The 16,671-nt window shown below is 44.6% G+C and overlaps 2 protein-coding genes across 2 annotated transcripts in view; one reads left to right on the plus strand and one right to left on the minus strand.

Moving 5' to 3' along the window:
* Positions 1 to 16,671, minus strand: part of LOC109910153 (neuronal acetylcholine receptor subunit alpha-7-like) — a 72,528-nt gene that overhangs the window by 32,532 nt on the left and 23,325 nt on the right. The window contains exon 2 of the mRNA XM_031798429.1: positions 16,131 to 16,270. Within this exon, the coding sequence (XP_031654289.1) occupies positions 16,131 to 16,270 (140 nt within the window). The remainder of the gene's footprint in view (positions 1 to 16,130; positions 16,271 to 16,671) is intronic.
* On the plus strand, positions 5,565 to 7,612 carry LOC109864780 (kelch repeat and BTB domain-containing protein 13). The gene has a single exon (XM_020452727.2). It carries the CDS (start codon positions 5,765 to 5,767, stop codon positions 7,193 to 7,195), a length of 1,431 nt encoding a protein of 476 aa, XP_020308316.1. The 5' UTR covers positions 5,565 to 5,764; the 3' UTR covers positions 7,196 to 7,612.

Consider the following 16,671-nt stretch of genomic DNA (forward strand, 5'->3'; position numbering starts at 1 on the left):
CTCCTAACACATTTAACCATTGTCTTGGAGCTGTTAACACGTGCACACAGATTCTTTTAGATTTCAAAGATTATTAAATGAGCTGATGTGGCTGGAGAAGGTTGAATGAGAGAGCTGATGGGGCTGGAGCTGGTTGACTGAGGTGGTGATGGGGATGGAGCAGGTTGACTGAGACAGCTGATGGGATGGAGCAGGTTGACTGAGAGAGCTGATGGGATGGAGCAGGTTGACTGAGAGAGCTGATGGGATGGAGCAGGTTGACTGAGAGAGCTGATGGGATGGAGCAGGTTGACTGAGAGAGCTGATGGGATGGAGCAGGTTGACTGAGAGAGCTGATGGGATGGAGCAGGTTGACTGAGACAGCTGATGGGATGGAGCAGGTTGACTGAGAGAGCTGATGGGATGGAGCAGGTTGACTGAGAGAGCTGATGGGATGGAGCAGGTTGACTGAGAGAGCTGATGGGATGGAGCAGATTGACTGAGAGAGCTGATGGGATGGAGCAGGTTGACTGAGACAGAAGGAGAGAGAGAGGAGTGGCTGTGTCGTGTTTAAATTAGAGAAACCCTCTCTGCATCATTAAGCAGCATGGTAGAACAGAGGATCTGGCTACTGACCTTCTCCTAGAGATGTACTGTAACAAATATGTCTGGTGATTAAATGGACATTGTAAAAATATGATTATATACCCTTCACAGGTCAATGTATTCTCTCTCACACTTTCCCCTTTGCTGTGTGTGTGTGTGTGTGTGTGTGTGTGTGTGTGTGTGCGTGTGTGCGTGTGTGCGTGTGTGTGTGTGTGTGTGTGTGTGTGTGTGTGTGTGTGTGTGTGTGTAAACGTCTGTCTGTCTATCCGCCTGTCTGGATATAAATGATAGGGATATTGAGGACCTAATGACCAGAAAATAGGGATTAGACAGCCTACTATGGGGCGGTGATGTGTCCATGTGTCAGAGTCTTAGCATGGGTCTGTTCTGAGTGTGAGAGGATGGAATGATGGTGCAATATTCCATCAGTGTTTCTCTGCACAGTGCACACACACCGGTAATAGCCGGCTTTTGGCCAATACCAATACCAATACCAAAATTAAAAGCCAATAAATAAAAGTGTCACAGGCCTATTGTAAAAAAAAATATGCTTAAAGCCTATTCACTGATGGAAATACATTTGACCGGTCGTGCCTATCGGTCTGTCTGTTAAATTGCATTATTTAGTGGAATTAAATTGTTGCGTGTATAATTGTTATGGATTGTACTTATCACACGAACACAGCACACAGAGGCTTTGAGCGGAAAATCAGCGCTTTTATAAGCATAATCATTGCCCTACAATTCTAAATGCAATTTTGAGTAAAAAAAAAGTGATTAATGATTAAAAATAGCTACAATTTTTATTTCTCAACTGGTAATTGAAGTGCACTTCCCATTCACCATTTAAATGTATAGGCAACGGAAGGCAGGCTTCATCAACGCATGACAAAACAATTTGAAATGAGCTGGAGGCAGTATGCATTTTGAAAATATGTCGTGGCCAAAAGTTTTGAGAATGACACAAATATACATTTTCACAAAGTCTGCTGCCTCAGTTTGTATGATGGCAATTTGCATATACTCCAGAATGTTATGAAGAGTGATCGGATGAATTGCAATTAATTGCAAAGTCCCTCTTTGCCATGCAAATGAACTGAACCCCCCCCAAAAAACATTTCAACTGCATTTCAGCCCTGCCACAAAAGGACCAGCTGACATCATGTCAGTGATTCTCTCGTTAACACAGGTGTGAGTGGGCCTCACGGGTTGTGCAGTGGTCTAAGTCTAAGGCACTGCATGTGCCACCAGAGATTCTGGGTTCGAGCCCAAGATCTGTCGCAGCCGGCCGCGACCGGAAGGTCCATGGGGCGACGCACAATTAGCCCAGCATCGTCCGAGTTAGGGAGGGTTTGGGATATCCTTGTGTCATTGCGCACAAGCGACTCCTGCGGCGGGCCGGGTGCAGTGCACGCTGACCAGGTCGCCAGGTGTACGGTGTTTCTTCCGACACATTGGTGCGGCTGGCTTCCGGGTTGGATGTGCATTGTGTCAAGAAGCAGTGAGGCTAGGTTGGGTTGTGTTTCGGAGGACGCATGGCTCTCTCCTGAGTCCATACGGGAGTTGCAGTGATGAGACAAGACTGTAACTACTACCAATTGGATACCACAAAATTGGGGAGAAAAATTGGTTAAATAAAAAATAAATAAATATATATTTTTTTTAAACACAGGTGTGAGTGTTGACAAGGACAAGGCTGGAGATAACTCTGTCATGCTGATTGAGTTCAAATAACAGACTGGAAGCTTCAAAAGGAGGGTGGTGCTTGGAATCATTGTTCTTCCTCTGTCAACCATGGTTACCTGCAAGGAAACACGTGCAGTCATCATTGCTTTGCCCAAAAAGGGCTTCACAGGCAAGGATATTGCTGCCAGTAAGATTGCACCTAAATCAACCATTTATCGGATCATCAAGAATTTCAAGGAGAGCGGTTCAATTGTTGTGAAGAAGGCTTCAGGGCACCCAAGAAAATCCAGCAAGCGCCAGGACCATCTCCTAAAGTTGATTCAGCTGCGGGATCGGGGCACCACCAGTACAGAATTTGCTCAGAACTCAGAACTCACGCAGGCAAGTGTGAGTGCATCTGCACGCACAGTGAGGCGAAGAGTTTTGGAGGATGGCCTGGTGTCAAGAAGGGCAGCAAAGAAGCCACTTCTCTCCAGGAAAAACATCAAGGACAGACTGATATTCTGCAAAAGGTACAGGGATTGGACTGCTGAGGACTGGGGTAAAGTCATTCTCTCTGATGAATCCCCTTTCCGATTGTTTGGGGCATCCGGAAAAAAGCTTGTCTGGAGAAGACAAGGTGAGCGCTACCATCAGTCCTGTGTCATGCCAACAGTAAAGCATCCTGAGACCATTCATGTGTGGGGTTGCTTCTCAGCCAAGGAAGTGGGCTCACTCACAATTTTGCCTAAGAACACAGCCATGAATAAAGAACGGTACCAACACATCCTCCGAGAGCAACTTCTCCCAACCATCCAGGAACAGTTTGGTGACAAATAATGCCTTTTCCAGCATGATGGAGCACCTTGCCATAAAGCAAAAGTGATAACTAAGTGATAACTAAAACGTCGATATTTTGGGTCCATGGCCAGGAAACTCCCCAGACCTTAATCCCATTGAGAACTTGTGGTCAATCCTCAAGAGGCGGGTGGACAAACAAAAACCCACAAATTCTGACAAACTCCAAGCATTGATTATGCAAGAATGGGCTGCCAGTCAGGATGTGGCCCAAAAGTTAATTGACAGCATGCCAGAGCAGATTGCAGAGGTCTTGAAAAAGAAGGGTCAACACTGCAAATATTGACTCTTCGCATCAACTTCATGTAATTGTCAATAAAAGCCTTTGACACTTATGAAATGCTTGTAATTATACTTCAGTATTCCAAAGTAACATCTGACAAGAATATCTAAACACACGGAAGCAGCGAACTTTGTGAAAATTAATATTTGTGTCATTCTCATAACTTTTGGCCACGACTGTATACTTAAGTGTTTGTACATATTATGAGGCATGTTTTACCTTGCTTCAAAGTAGCCTAGGCAAAATCCCACCATATCCGTGGAGGCAATAACTTCATAAAGACTTCCATATGTCATTGAAACCAGTAGCCTATTTCTCTCATGTTCTACTGGTTCTACTGGCTTTCTTTCATTGTCCAGTAGCTAAATGCACTTTCGTCTGTCTCCTACTGCCTTGAACGCATTTTTGTGCTAATAATGTTAATAAATAATAGTGTATCTATATTTTAACTAAACGTTGTGATTTGTTGCATCAAACTCATTACTTTTTAACATGTTTCTTTATGTAGTCTAGGAAAGAGGACAGACGCACTACCGAGGAAGAGCTACAAACTTAAGCATACGGCGGTCCCGTTCTGTGAGCTTGTGTGGCCTACCACTTCACGGCTGAGCCGTTGTTGCTCTGAGATGCTTCCACTTCACAATAACAGCAGTTACAGTTGACTGGGGCAGCTCTAGCAAGACAGAAATTTGACGAACTGACTTGTTGGAAAGGTGGTATCCTATGACAGTACCACGTTGAAAATTACTGAAGTCTTCAGTGCCAATGTTTGTCCATGGAGAATGCATGGCTGTGTGCAAAATTTGATACACCTGTCAGCAACGGGTATGGCTGAAATAGCTGACGCCACTAATTTGAAGGGGTGTCCACATACATTTGTATATACAGTACAGTGTACTTCCCCTCATTTTTCAACTGGTACTGGGGGACCTTCAGATTAATCTTGTGAGGCCTGTTGGCAAAACAACCAACATGTACGTGTTCGTGAGAGTCTCACCTTTCCACAGAGGGGTCATATTAGTATGGGTCCTAAGACGCTTGTGGGGGCCAGAGATGCCATTCGGACTCTACAGACAATTTTGTGAGAAGATACATTTTCCAGATGTCTCATGGTCTGACAAACACCGCTCTAGCTCTGTCAACTTTCAATGCAGATGCGGAAGTGCAACATCCCCGGATGCGGTGGACTGAGACGTATCCAAGGCAAAAAAACATATTTCTAGCTTAAATGTACCGATTTTTATAGGATTTTTGTATTATGCTAATTGAATTTCCTTCATTCCCAACTTAATTGAGCGAACAACAGTAGGCCAGTAGTTTATTGGCACCAGCGGAGTGCATCTGCCACATTCCCGATGAGTGTGCACTGAGCATATTCACTCTTTATCATTGTTGGCTCAGTACCACTTAAAAGCTTGTTTCGGGACAATAATTTCCTCCTCCAGTGGATGTCGTTTTCTATTTGTGTCTCCCCTTCTCGTAGGCCTATTATATGGACAGCGTCGTTTTCATATGTCTGTTTGTCAATGTCAGCAGAGTAGGCTACCCTGTCATTTCTCACATTAAAAAAGATTCTGCTAACATCTCCAGTAATATAAAGTGTAGTAGAATTGAATGAAATGTGTTTATAAAAGGCCACATTTTTCCTCTTGCAAAGAAAGAAGAAATGTATCTGATATAGCCTATAGCCTAGGCCTCTACGGCTATACTGGTTCAGCCATGCACTGAGTAGTCTTTTTAACAAACAGTGATTGAGTTACAGTATATTACTAGCCTAAATTATGACTATCCAATCTACTCATCACATTACAAATAGTAGGCTATCTTACAGTAGTCTGCAAATGGCTGGAAATGCGATGATGAATGCTTCATTATAATGGTCCGTTTTCATGGTGAAAATTAGCTTCCCCAAACTTCAATTAGAGTTGTTAGCATAATAACAGTCATTTTTATATAATGCAACATTTTATTTCACCATATTGTTATTGTCTTCATCATTTATAGTAATAGCAGTTTGTATTGTTGATAGGCAGTAGCAGTAAAAATTTCATTTCTGTTTGTACCTACTTCATTATTCATAACGTAGTCAAGGGCGCGCTTGCTATGAGATTTAACTGCAGCCTGTTGTAATGTCGCTTAGATGTCAACAGTTTCCCTTTCCTATCAGACGCTAGTGAGCGGTTCTGTTGCTATCTATAGCACCATTCTATTTTCAGAGCAGGCAGAGAGGCGGCAATACAACTCTACACACTCCTAGCACACCTTGAAATATCATCAAGCCTGGGGAAAACCTTGTCAGTCCTAGCCTGTGTCACTTTGCCATAGTGTATTGTCACCAGGAACAAGTTTGAAGTAGAGGAACCTCAGAATGAGATGGAGGCCTCCAGAAGCCAGGGACTCGAAAGAGCTGCCGAAGCCCAAAGTGAGAGCCCCAAGCTGGGGGAGGGAGCGCAGCAGGCAGGCTCTCTGAGGGTAAGGTTGGAAGGGAGCGTTTTAACTGTGGACCGGGCTTTGCTGGAGCAGTGCAGCGAGTACTTCCGCGCCCTCTTCCGGTCTGGCATGAGGGAGAGCCAGGAGGATGAGCTGCATCTGAAAGGAGGAGTGCATGCACGGGGTTTCCTGATTGCTTTGGCAGTGTCCAGGGGCGAGAAACTTTCTCTACAGGACCCGGAAGAACTAATAGAGGCCGTGGAATGTGCTGCCTTTCTCCAGGTGGCGTTACTGTCCCAGCATCTCTGCGATATCATTGACTCTGACAACTGCCTCCTACTCTACCACGCAGCGGCCATCTTTGGTCTACCCAACCTGTTCCACTGTGCTGCCCTGTTCCTCTGCGACGCCTATAGTGACCTGAAGGGTGAGGCAACAAACACTCTACCTGAGGAGTTGGTACTGTATGCAGAGTCTTTGTCGCCAGCATCTTTCGTCGCTTTGGGAACCCACTCACCCTCTATGGAGCTGCTGAAGGACTCCTTTAGGACCGTGTGTTACCTGGACGAGGTGGAGGGAGAGTGGAGGCACCTAACAGACCTCCCCACCCACGCCAGCACCTCCATGGCGGGCATCGCCGTCCTGGACAACCGGCTATATGTGGTGGGGGGTATTTACGGCTATGGCAAAGGCACGGTGGACGGCGGCTTCTGCTACGACCCAGGGACGAGTACGTGGAGTGTGCTTCCTGGACCACAACAGCCCCGTGCCGACTTCACCCTTCTGGGGTACGAGGGGAAGTTGTACGCCATCGGAGGTGAGCACCAGAAAATAACCATGTCCTCCGCCGAGGCTTATGATGTAGCCACAGGAGAATGGGCGTTCGTGCAGTCCGCACCACGGCCTGTGGCAGCTGTGGCATGCGCCATCGCACGAAGGCGGATGTTTGTGTGTTTCTGGAGGCCGCCAGACACCACGGATATCTACGAGTACATCCCGGCGAAGGACAAGTGGATGTTAGTCACCACGATGATAAGGCCGCAGAGCTACGGACACTGTATGGTGGCCCACAGGGACAATTTGTATGTGATGCGCAATGGGCCATCGGACGACTTCCTACGCTGCCTCATGGACCGTTACAACATCACCACGGGACAGTGGACCGCTATACCAGGAAGTTACATCAACACTAAGGGAGCACTGTTTACCGCCATGGTCAGGGGTGACTCTGTGTTCACGGTCAAACACATGCTAACTCTGGAGTATACCATTACTGGGGACACATGGAAACCCCGTAGGGAGACGAAGAAAGGCTTTCCCAAGAGTGGCTCACTATGGACATGCTTACTGAGGCTTCCCAAGGCTGGCCTGTAATGGTGTACACTGATAGAGCTGTACTACGGTGCTTGGGGGGGAGGTGTTACTGTACTAAATTATGGGTTAACTTCAGCCACCTCTCCCCTGTCTCTGTTCAGTCACAACACACAACATTGTTATATGGTGCCAGAAATAAAATAAACAGTAACACGGCCCAGTTAAACCCCAGGAGGCAAACGACAGAGATGAGAGAATTAAGCAATTTGTGGAAAACCTCTTAGAACCCAGAAATACCCTTGTTTTTTTTATGAGCGAAAACAAGCATAGAATATTGTACTAGAAAACAAGTATAGAATGTTGTACTAGAAAACAAGTATAGAATGTTGTACTAGAAAACAAGTATAGAATATTGTACTAGAAAACAAGTATAGAATATTGTACTAGAAAACAAGTATAGAATATTGTACTAGAAAACAAGCATAGAATATTGTACTAGAAAACAAGCATAGAATATTGTACTAGAAAACAAGCATAGAATATTGTACTAGAAAACAAGCATAGAATATTGTACTAGAAAACAAGCATAGAATATTGTACTAGAAAACAAGCATAGAATATTGTACTAGAAAACAAGTATAGAATATTGTACTAGAAAACAAGTATAGAATGTTATGCTCAAAAGTATGCATATTAAAGAGAAAATTTATAGAATTCATTCAGTCTAGTCAAATTACAAATCAGAACCACAGGTGCTGATGTCTCCAAGGTGGCATAGCAGTTCAGACGTCTTTTGTCCTCGTCTTGTCGTGTCCTGTATATATATATATTTACAACTTTTTCACATACATTTTATTTTTATTTTCCATCAACTCATCTTCAAAACACTCTCCTGCAACCCGCCTCACCAATGTATATTTATAAAAAAGTATTATTTACCTCAGATCTGTAATCCTCCAAGAAGCTAGCCAGAAACTCCAAGAAGCTAGCCTGAAACTAGCCAGAAGCTAATCCAGAAGCTAGTTCAGAAGCTAGTTAGCTCCTTTACTGGCAAATCGTTTTGTGGTCATCAGCTATCCTTTAGCTCGAAAATCTATCGCCAGTTCTGTACGGCGCAGCGCGGCTCGGAACGGAACATACCGGACCAATTTTTCTCTCCATGTCCCTGGACATTCATACCCGGATCTCACAGCTAGCTAGCTGCTATCCGTGTGACCATCGGAGCTAGCAAGCTCCGTCAATCACTCCTGAGTTCCATCAATCACACCTGGGCTGCAGTCACCTATCCGGACCCGTTTTACTGCCTTCGCGGAGCCCCACCGGGCCTTCACAACTGGACTGCCGACGTTATCTACCCGAAGGAGTTATTCGGCCGGCTCCTCCGTCGCGACGTTACCTGAACGCCCATCTGCGGCCTGCTAACCGTTAGCTGTCTTACCGGCTGCTATCTGAATAGACAATCGGACAATTTTTTTATTATTATTATTTTTTAATTATTTTTTAAATTATTATTATTATATTTTCTTCTTGGGCCTCTATAACTATATCTATTGTTTTTATTTTTGTTGTTGTTGTGTGATTTGGATTAATCCCCTCTACCACACGGAACCCCACTAATCTACTGACGGAACGTAAGGGGTGGCTAACAGACCTCCATCCTATGCTAGCTTGCTACCGATGCCCTGGCTAGCTGTCTAAATCACCAACCAACCTCTCCACTCACCGGACCCTTTTGATCACTCGACTAAGCATGCCTATCCTTAATGTCAATATGTCTTGTCCATTTCTGTTCTGGTTAGTGTTTATTGGCTTATTTCACTGTAGAGCCTCTAGTCCTGCTCACTATACCTTATCCAACCTATTAGTTCCACCACCCACACATGCAATGACATCTCCTGGTTTCAACGATGTTTCTAGAGACAATATCTCTCTCTTCATCACTCAATACCTAGGTTTACCTCCACTGTATTCACATCCTGCCATACATTTGTCTGTACATTATACCTTGATGCTATTTTATCGCCCCCAGAAACCTCCTTTTACTCTATGTTCCAGACGTTCTAGACGACCAATTCTCATAGCTTTTAGCCGTACCCTTATTCTACTCCTCCTATGTTCCTCTGGCGATGTAGAGGTGAATCCAGGCCCTGCAGTGCCTAGCTCCACTCCTATTCCCCAGGCGCTCTCTTTTGACGACTTCTGTAACCGTAATAGCCTTGGTTTCATGCATGTTAACATTAGAAGCCTCCTCCCTAAGTTTGTTCTATTCACTGCTTTAGCACACTCTGCCAACCCGGATGTTCTAGCTGTGTCTGAATCCTGGCTTAGGAAGACCACCAAAAATTCTGAAGTTTTAATTCCAAACTACAACATTTTCAGACAAGATAGAACTGCCAAAGGGGGCGGTGTTGCAATCTACTGCAAAGATAGCCTGCAGAGTTCTGTCCTACTATCCAGGTCTGTACCCAAACAATTTGAACTTCTACTTTTAAAAATCCACCTCTCTAAAAACAAGTCTCTCACCGTTGCCGCCTGCTATAGACCACCCTCTGCCCCCAGCTGTGCTCTGGACACCATATGTGAACTGATTGCCCCCCATCTATCTTCAGAGTTCGTGCTGCTAGGCGACCTAAACTGGAACATGCTTAACACCCCAGCCATCCTACAATCTAAACTTGATGCCCTCAATCTCACACAAATAATCAATGAACCTACCAGGTACCTCCCCAAAACCTTAAACACGGGCACCCTCATAGATATCATCCTAACCAACTTCCCCTCTAAATACACCTCTGCTGTCTTCAACCAAGATCTCAGCGATCACTGCCTCATTGCCTGCATCCGTAATGGGTCAGCGGTCAAACGACCTCCACTCATCACTGTAAAACGCTCCCTGAAACACTTCTGCGAGCAGGCCTTTCTAATCGACCTGGCCGGGGTATCCTGGAAGGATATTGATCTCATCCCGTCAGTAGAGGATGCCTGGATATTTTTTAAAAATGCCTTCCTAACCATCTTAAATAAACATGCCCCATTCAAGAAATTTAGAACCAGGAACAGATATAGCCCTTGGTTCTCCCCAGACCTGACTGCCCTTAACCAACACAAAAACATCCTATGGCGTTCTGCATTAGCATCGAACAGCCCCCGTGATATGCAGCTGTTCAGGGAAGCTAGAAATCATTATACACAGGCAGTTAGAAAAGCCAAGGCTAGCTTTTTCAAGCAGAAATTTGCTTCCTGCAACACTAACTCAAAAAAGTTCTGGGACACTGTAAAGTCCATGGAGAATAAGAACACCTCCTCCCAGCTGCCCACTGCACTGAAGATAGGAAACACTGTCACCACTGATAAATCCACCATAATTGAGAATTTCAATAAGCATTTTTCTACGGCTGGCCATGCTTTCCACCTGGCTACTCCTACCCCGGACAACAGCACTGCACCCCCAACAGCAACTCGCCCAAGCCTTCCCCATTTCTCCTTCTCCCAAATCCATTCAGCTGATGTTCTGAAAGAGCTGCAAAATCTGGACCCCTACAAATCAGCCGGGCTAGACAATCTGGACCCTTTCTTTCTAAAATTATCTGCCGAAATTGTTGCCACCCCTATTACTAGCCTGTTCAACCTCTCTTTCGTGTCGTCTGAGATTCCCAAAGATTGGAAAGCAGCTGCGGTCATCCCCCTCTTCAAAGGGGGGGACACTCTTGACCCAAACTGCTACAGACCTATATCTATCCTACCGTGCCTTTCTAAGGTCTTCGAAAGCCAAGTCAACAAACAGATTACTGACCATTTCGAATCTCACCATACCTTCTCTGCTATGCAATCTGGTTTCAGAGCTGGTCATGGGTGCGCCTCAGCCACGCTCAAGGTCCTAAACGATATCTTAACCGCCATCGATAAGAAACATTACTGTGCAGCCGTATTCATTGATCTGGCCAAGGCTTTCGACTCTGTCAATCACCATATCCTCATCGGCAGACTCGACAGCCTTGGTTTCTCAAATGATTGCCTCGCCTGGTTCACCAACTACTTCTCTGATAGAGTTCAGTGTGTCAAGTCGGAGGGTCTGCTGTCCGGACCTCTGGCAGTCTCTATGGGGGTGCCACAGGGTTCAATTCTTGGACCGACTCTCTTCTCTGTATACATCAATGAGGTCGCTCTTGCTGCTGGTGAGTCCCTGATCCACCTCTACGCAGACGACACCATTCTGTATACTTCCGGCCCTTCTTTGGACACTGTGTTAACAACCCTCCAGGCAAGCTTCAATGCCATACAACTCTCCTTCCGTGGCCTCCAATTGCTCTTAAATACAAGTAAAACTAAATGCATGCTCTTCAACCGATCGCTACCTGCACCTACCCGCCTGTCCAACATCACTACTCTGGACGGCTCTGACTTAGAATACGTGGACAACTACAAATACTTAGGTGTCTGGTTAGACTGTAAACTCTCCTTCCAGACCCATATCAAACATCTCCAATCCAAAGTTAAATCTAGAATTGGCTTCCTATTTCGCAACAAAGCATCCTTCACTCATGCTGCCAAACATACCCTTGTAAAACTGACCATCCTACCAATCCTCGACTTTGGCGATGTCATTTACAAAATAGCCTCCAATACCCTACTCAACAAATTGGATGCAGTCTATCACAGTGCAATCCGTTTTATCACCAAAGCCCCATATACTACCCACCATTGCGACCTGTACGCTCTCGTTGGCTGGCCCTCGCTTCATACTCGTCGCCAAACCCACTGGCTCCATGTCATCTACAAGACCCTGCTAGGTAAAGTCCCCCCTTATCTCAGCTCGCTGGTCACCATAGCATCTCCCACCTGTAGCACACGCTCCAGCAGGTATATCTCTCTAGTCACCCCCAAGACCAATTCTTTCTTTGGCCGCCTCTCCTTCCAGTTCTCTGCTGCCAATGACTGGAACGAACTACAAAAATCTCTGAAACTGGAAACACTTATCTCCCTCACTAGCTTTAAGCACCAACTGTCAGAGCAGCTCACAGATTACTGCACCTGTACATAGCCCACCTAAAATTTAGCCCAAACAACTACCTCTTTCCCAACTGTATTTAATTTTTATTTATTTATTTATTTTGCTCCTTTGCACCCCATTATTTTTTTATTTCTACTTTGCACATTCTTCCATTGCAAAACTACCATTCCAGTATTTTACTTGCTATATTGTATTTACTTTGCCATCATGGCCTTTTTTTGCCTTTACCTCCCTTCTCACCTCATTTGCTCACATTGTATATAGACTTGTTTATACTGCATTATTGACTGTATGTTTGTTTTTACTCCATGTGTAACTCTGTGTCGTTTTATCTGTCGAACTGCTTTGCTTTATCTTGGCCAGGTCGCAATTGTAAATGAGAACTTGTTCTCAACTTGCCTACCTGGTTAAATAAAGGTAAAATAAATAAATAAATAAAAATGAATATGCAGTATATTACAGCAATATTCCATCAGTGTTTCTCTGCACAGTGCGCACACACACACACGCGCGCGCGCACGCGCAAACACACACTCACTCACTCCATGGAGGCTATCCAGCCACCAAAACAGCTCCAAAACCACAGCAGCAGCAACTGTTGCTAATCAGAAACTGTGTTCTGTGTGTGTGTGTGTGTGTGTCTGTCTGTCTGGGAGTCTTATATAACAGGAGCCAAACAGCAGGAGTGTATTACCTCTACAAGTCAACAGACACGTCACCTAAACTCAGACAGACATACCTGCAACTGTACATGTCCCCTCTACGTGCACGCACGCACTCACACACACACACACACACACACACACACACACACACACACACACACACACACACACACACACACACAAACTCTCAACAGACAATGTTCAAAGCTTCAAAATCTCTCTTATAAAGCGTGTTTATCAGTCGTGGTTTCATCAACATACACCTCCACACCAGTGGAGGCTCCTCAGAGGAGGAAGAGGAGGACCATCCTCCTCAGAGGTTTTCAGAAAAAGAAAAATAGAAAAACACAACCTTTAAACTATCTACTATACTAAATATATTCACATCACCAAATAATTGATTAAAACGCCCTGACCTTAGAGAGACGTTTTATTTCTCTATTTGGTTAGGTCAGGGTGTGATTTGGGTGGCCATTCTATGTTTTCTATTTCTTTGTTTTTGGCCGAGTGTGGTTCCCAATCAGAGGCAGCTGTCTGTCGTTGTCTCTGAATGGGAATCATACTTAGGCAGCCTTTTTCCCAACTAATGTTGTGGGTAAATATGTATTTTCTGTGTGTGTTTGTGCGCCACGGTTGCGTCACGTTCGGTTTCTGTTTACCTGTTTTTTTTGTGAAAGTTTCACTTTATTAAAATATGTGGAATTATATGCACGCTGCGCCTTGGCTCATCTTGGACAGGGAGTTTGAAGACAGTGATCGTGACCACAGGTCTACAGTAGCCTCAGCAGCACTCTGTAGGCTAGTCCTCCTCTGGGTAGAATAACTTCAACACAAAACCTAGGAGGCTTATGATCCTCACCCCCTTCCATAGACTTACACAGTAATTATGACAACTTCCGGAGGACAACCTATCAGAGCTCTTGTAGCATGAACTGACATATTGTGCACCCAATTAACGGATCAGAGAATGAATCTAGTACTGAAAGCATAAGCTAAAGCTAGCTAGCACTGTAGTGCATAAAATGTGATGAGTAGTTGACTCAAAGAGAGAGAGAAAGACAATAGTTGAACAGTTTTGAACAAATTAATTTCTTCCAAAATTAAGGAGAAGCAAGAGAGAGAGAGCTAACTATATTTCGTAGTATATATTTTTTCTCACTTTTACTTACTTAACTAGCGTAAAATGATGCTAGCTATTACTGAAAAAAAATATAAACACAACATGTAAAGTGGTGGTCACATGTTTCATGAGCTGAAATAAAAGATTTTGTGCACAAATATGTTTACATCCCTGTTAGTGAGCATTTTATCCTTTGTCAAGTTAATCCATCCACCTGACAGGTGTGACATATCATGAAGCTGATTAAACAGCATGATCATTATTACACAGGTGCACAATGTGCTGGGGACAGTAAAAGGCCACTCTAAAATGTGCAGTTTTGTCACACAATGCCACCGATGTCTCAGGTTTTAAGGGAGCGTGCAATTGGAATGCTGACTGCAGGAATATCCACCAGAGCTGTTGCCAGATAATTGAATGTTAATTTCTCTATCATAAGCCAACATCATTTAAAATAATTTGGCAGAATGTCCAACTGGCATCACAACCGCAGACCACGTGTAACCACACTAGCCAGCCCAGGATCTCCACATTCGGCTTCTTCACCTGCGGGATCGCTGACTCCCAAGTGAGTGGGCCTGTGGGTGGGCCTATGCCCTTCCAGGCCCACTCATGGCTGCACCCCTGCCCAGTCATGGGAAACCCATAGACTGGGGCCTAATGAATTTATTTACATTGACTGATTTCCTTATATTAACTGTAACTCAAATCTTTGAAATTGTTGCATGTTGCATGTTATATTTTTGTATAGTTTAGCCTACTCAAACACGTGGGTCAAACAGAGAGGGATGCTATGTTAGCTAACTGGCTATGACTAACCAACAGAGAGGGGTGCTATGTTAGCTAACTGGCTATGACTAACCAACAGAGAGGGGTGCTATGTTAGCTAACTGGCTATGACTAACCAACAGAGAGGGGTGCTATGTTAGCTAACTGGCTATGACTAACCAACAGAGAGGGATGCTATGTTAGCTAACTGGCTATGACTAACCAACAGAGAGGGGTGCTATGTTAGCTAACTGGCTATGACTAACCAACAGAGAGGGGTGCTATGTTAGCTAACTGGCTATGACTAACCAACAGAGAGGGATGCTATGTTAGCTAACTGGCTATGACTAACCAACAGAGAGGGGTGCTATGTTAGCTAACTGGCTATGACTAACCAACAGAGAGGGGTGCTATGTTAGCTAACTGGCTATGACTAACCAACAGAGAGGGATGCTATGTTAGCTAACTGGCTATGACTAACCAACAGAGAGGGATGCTATGTTAGCTAACTGGCTATGACTAACCAACACTGGAATTCTTCCAAGTAAATGTAAGCTTTTGTTTTTATTAATTTATTGCCCCCGGGGCCCACTGGTGTAACTGCTAAACTGATTGCTGCTGACTACAGTCTACTGCATGATTGTAGCGGGTTTAATAACATGTTAATTCTAGTAGCTATGTTGACTATGACATGACAAGTCTGTAGGCCTTGTCATGATATGAAGGTTTGGCTTGGAAAGGTTTTCTCGCCTGATGTGTTGTGCACTGAAGTCCACAAGCAAAGGGAAAAGGTGAGAGGAGAGAACGTAGATAGATGTGAGAAGGAAATATATATACAACGAGCAGTTTGTACAGTATGTGTCTGGTATGAAAGTGAACTCTTGTTTGCGTGTGATCAGGGATGTATTTATTGCGCTGATTCTGTTGAAAAACATTTCTTAAATGGAAGAAAACGGAATTAAACAGTGATAAACATACCTGAATTTGTCCAATAGAAACTCTCTGTTGGACTAATGATTACACTCTTGATCGGCTAGATGCAGGAAAGAATGTGCAAGGCGGTATTGAATGTGTCACTGTCTGTCACCTTGATTACTCAAAATTCTCCCGACCTTGTGCACCTACGTTATACATTTGAATTCGTAGTCTAGGTTGTAGCAACCTCATGATGGGTATAGGGCTAATTCTAGCATCATGTAGTATCCTAACCCTATCCATGTTACATTGAGCTGGGTGAATGGAATATGAATGGAAGTCATCCAATATGCTGTAATAGAAATAAGGCCATGCTCATTCAAAAAATGATCATCCTACATCCTACCTCATCTTAAATGGCAACGAACGCCATTGCTCCACACACATAAACAAGTAGCTAGCACAGTGATGCCCCCCCCGCCCCCCTCACACACACACACACACTCCCTCCCTCACCACATCTATGATCTGCAACAGAGTCATTCCCAGCTCCACCAGAAGAGGAGAGGAGTCGTTGATCACTGGTCTCTCCAGACGATTGTAGTTGGCCATCAGCTCCTTGTACAGTCTGCGCTGGTGCTCCCCCTGTAGGGACCCTGGGGTACAGCAAGGAAACAAGTCAGCGTGCATGTTAGGGAGAGAAAATGTCTCTTCTGTAGCTATTATTCCCTCAGTCAGTTAGCTGGGAGGGAGGGGGTCAGTGGTGATTAAGATAATGTGTTTGCTGGCCCAGCTCTCATCCTCTTATCTCTTCTCTCTTCTCTCTTCTCTCATCCTTTCCTCCCTCTCTCCCACTGATCCTATTAAGATCCAGCATTAAAGCTGAGGCCAGGGGAGAGAAGCTACACCACTGGTCAGTTAAGGACGAGGGACATTAAACACACAGGAATCACAGTTGTGTTAGTCTAGGGCCAACTGGCACCAGAACAGACTGTTCCTTAATTGATCCTAAAAGTGGGTTTGTTCAGAGCTACGGCTAAACAGATGCATGACCTAA

This window comes from Oncorhynchus kisutch, linkage group LG19 (genome assembly GCF_002021735.2).
Source record: "Oncorhynchus kisutch isolate 150728-3 linkage group LG19, Okis_V2, whole genome shotgun sequence".
Taxonomy (NCBI): domain Eukaryota; kingdom Metazoa; phylum Chordata; class Actinopteri; order Salmoniformes; family Salmonidae; genus Oncorhynchus; species Oncorhynchus kisutch.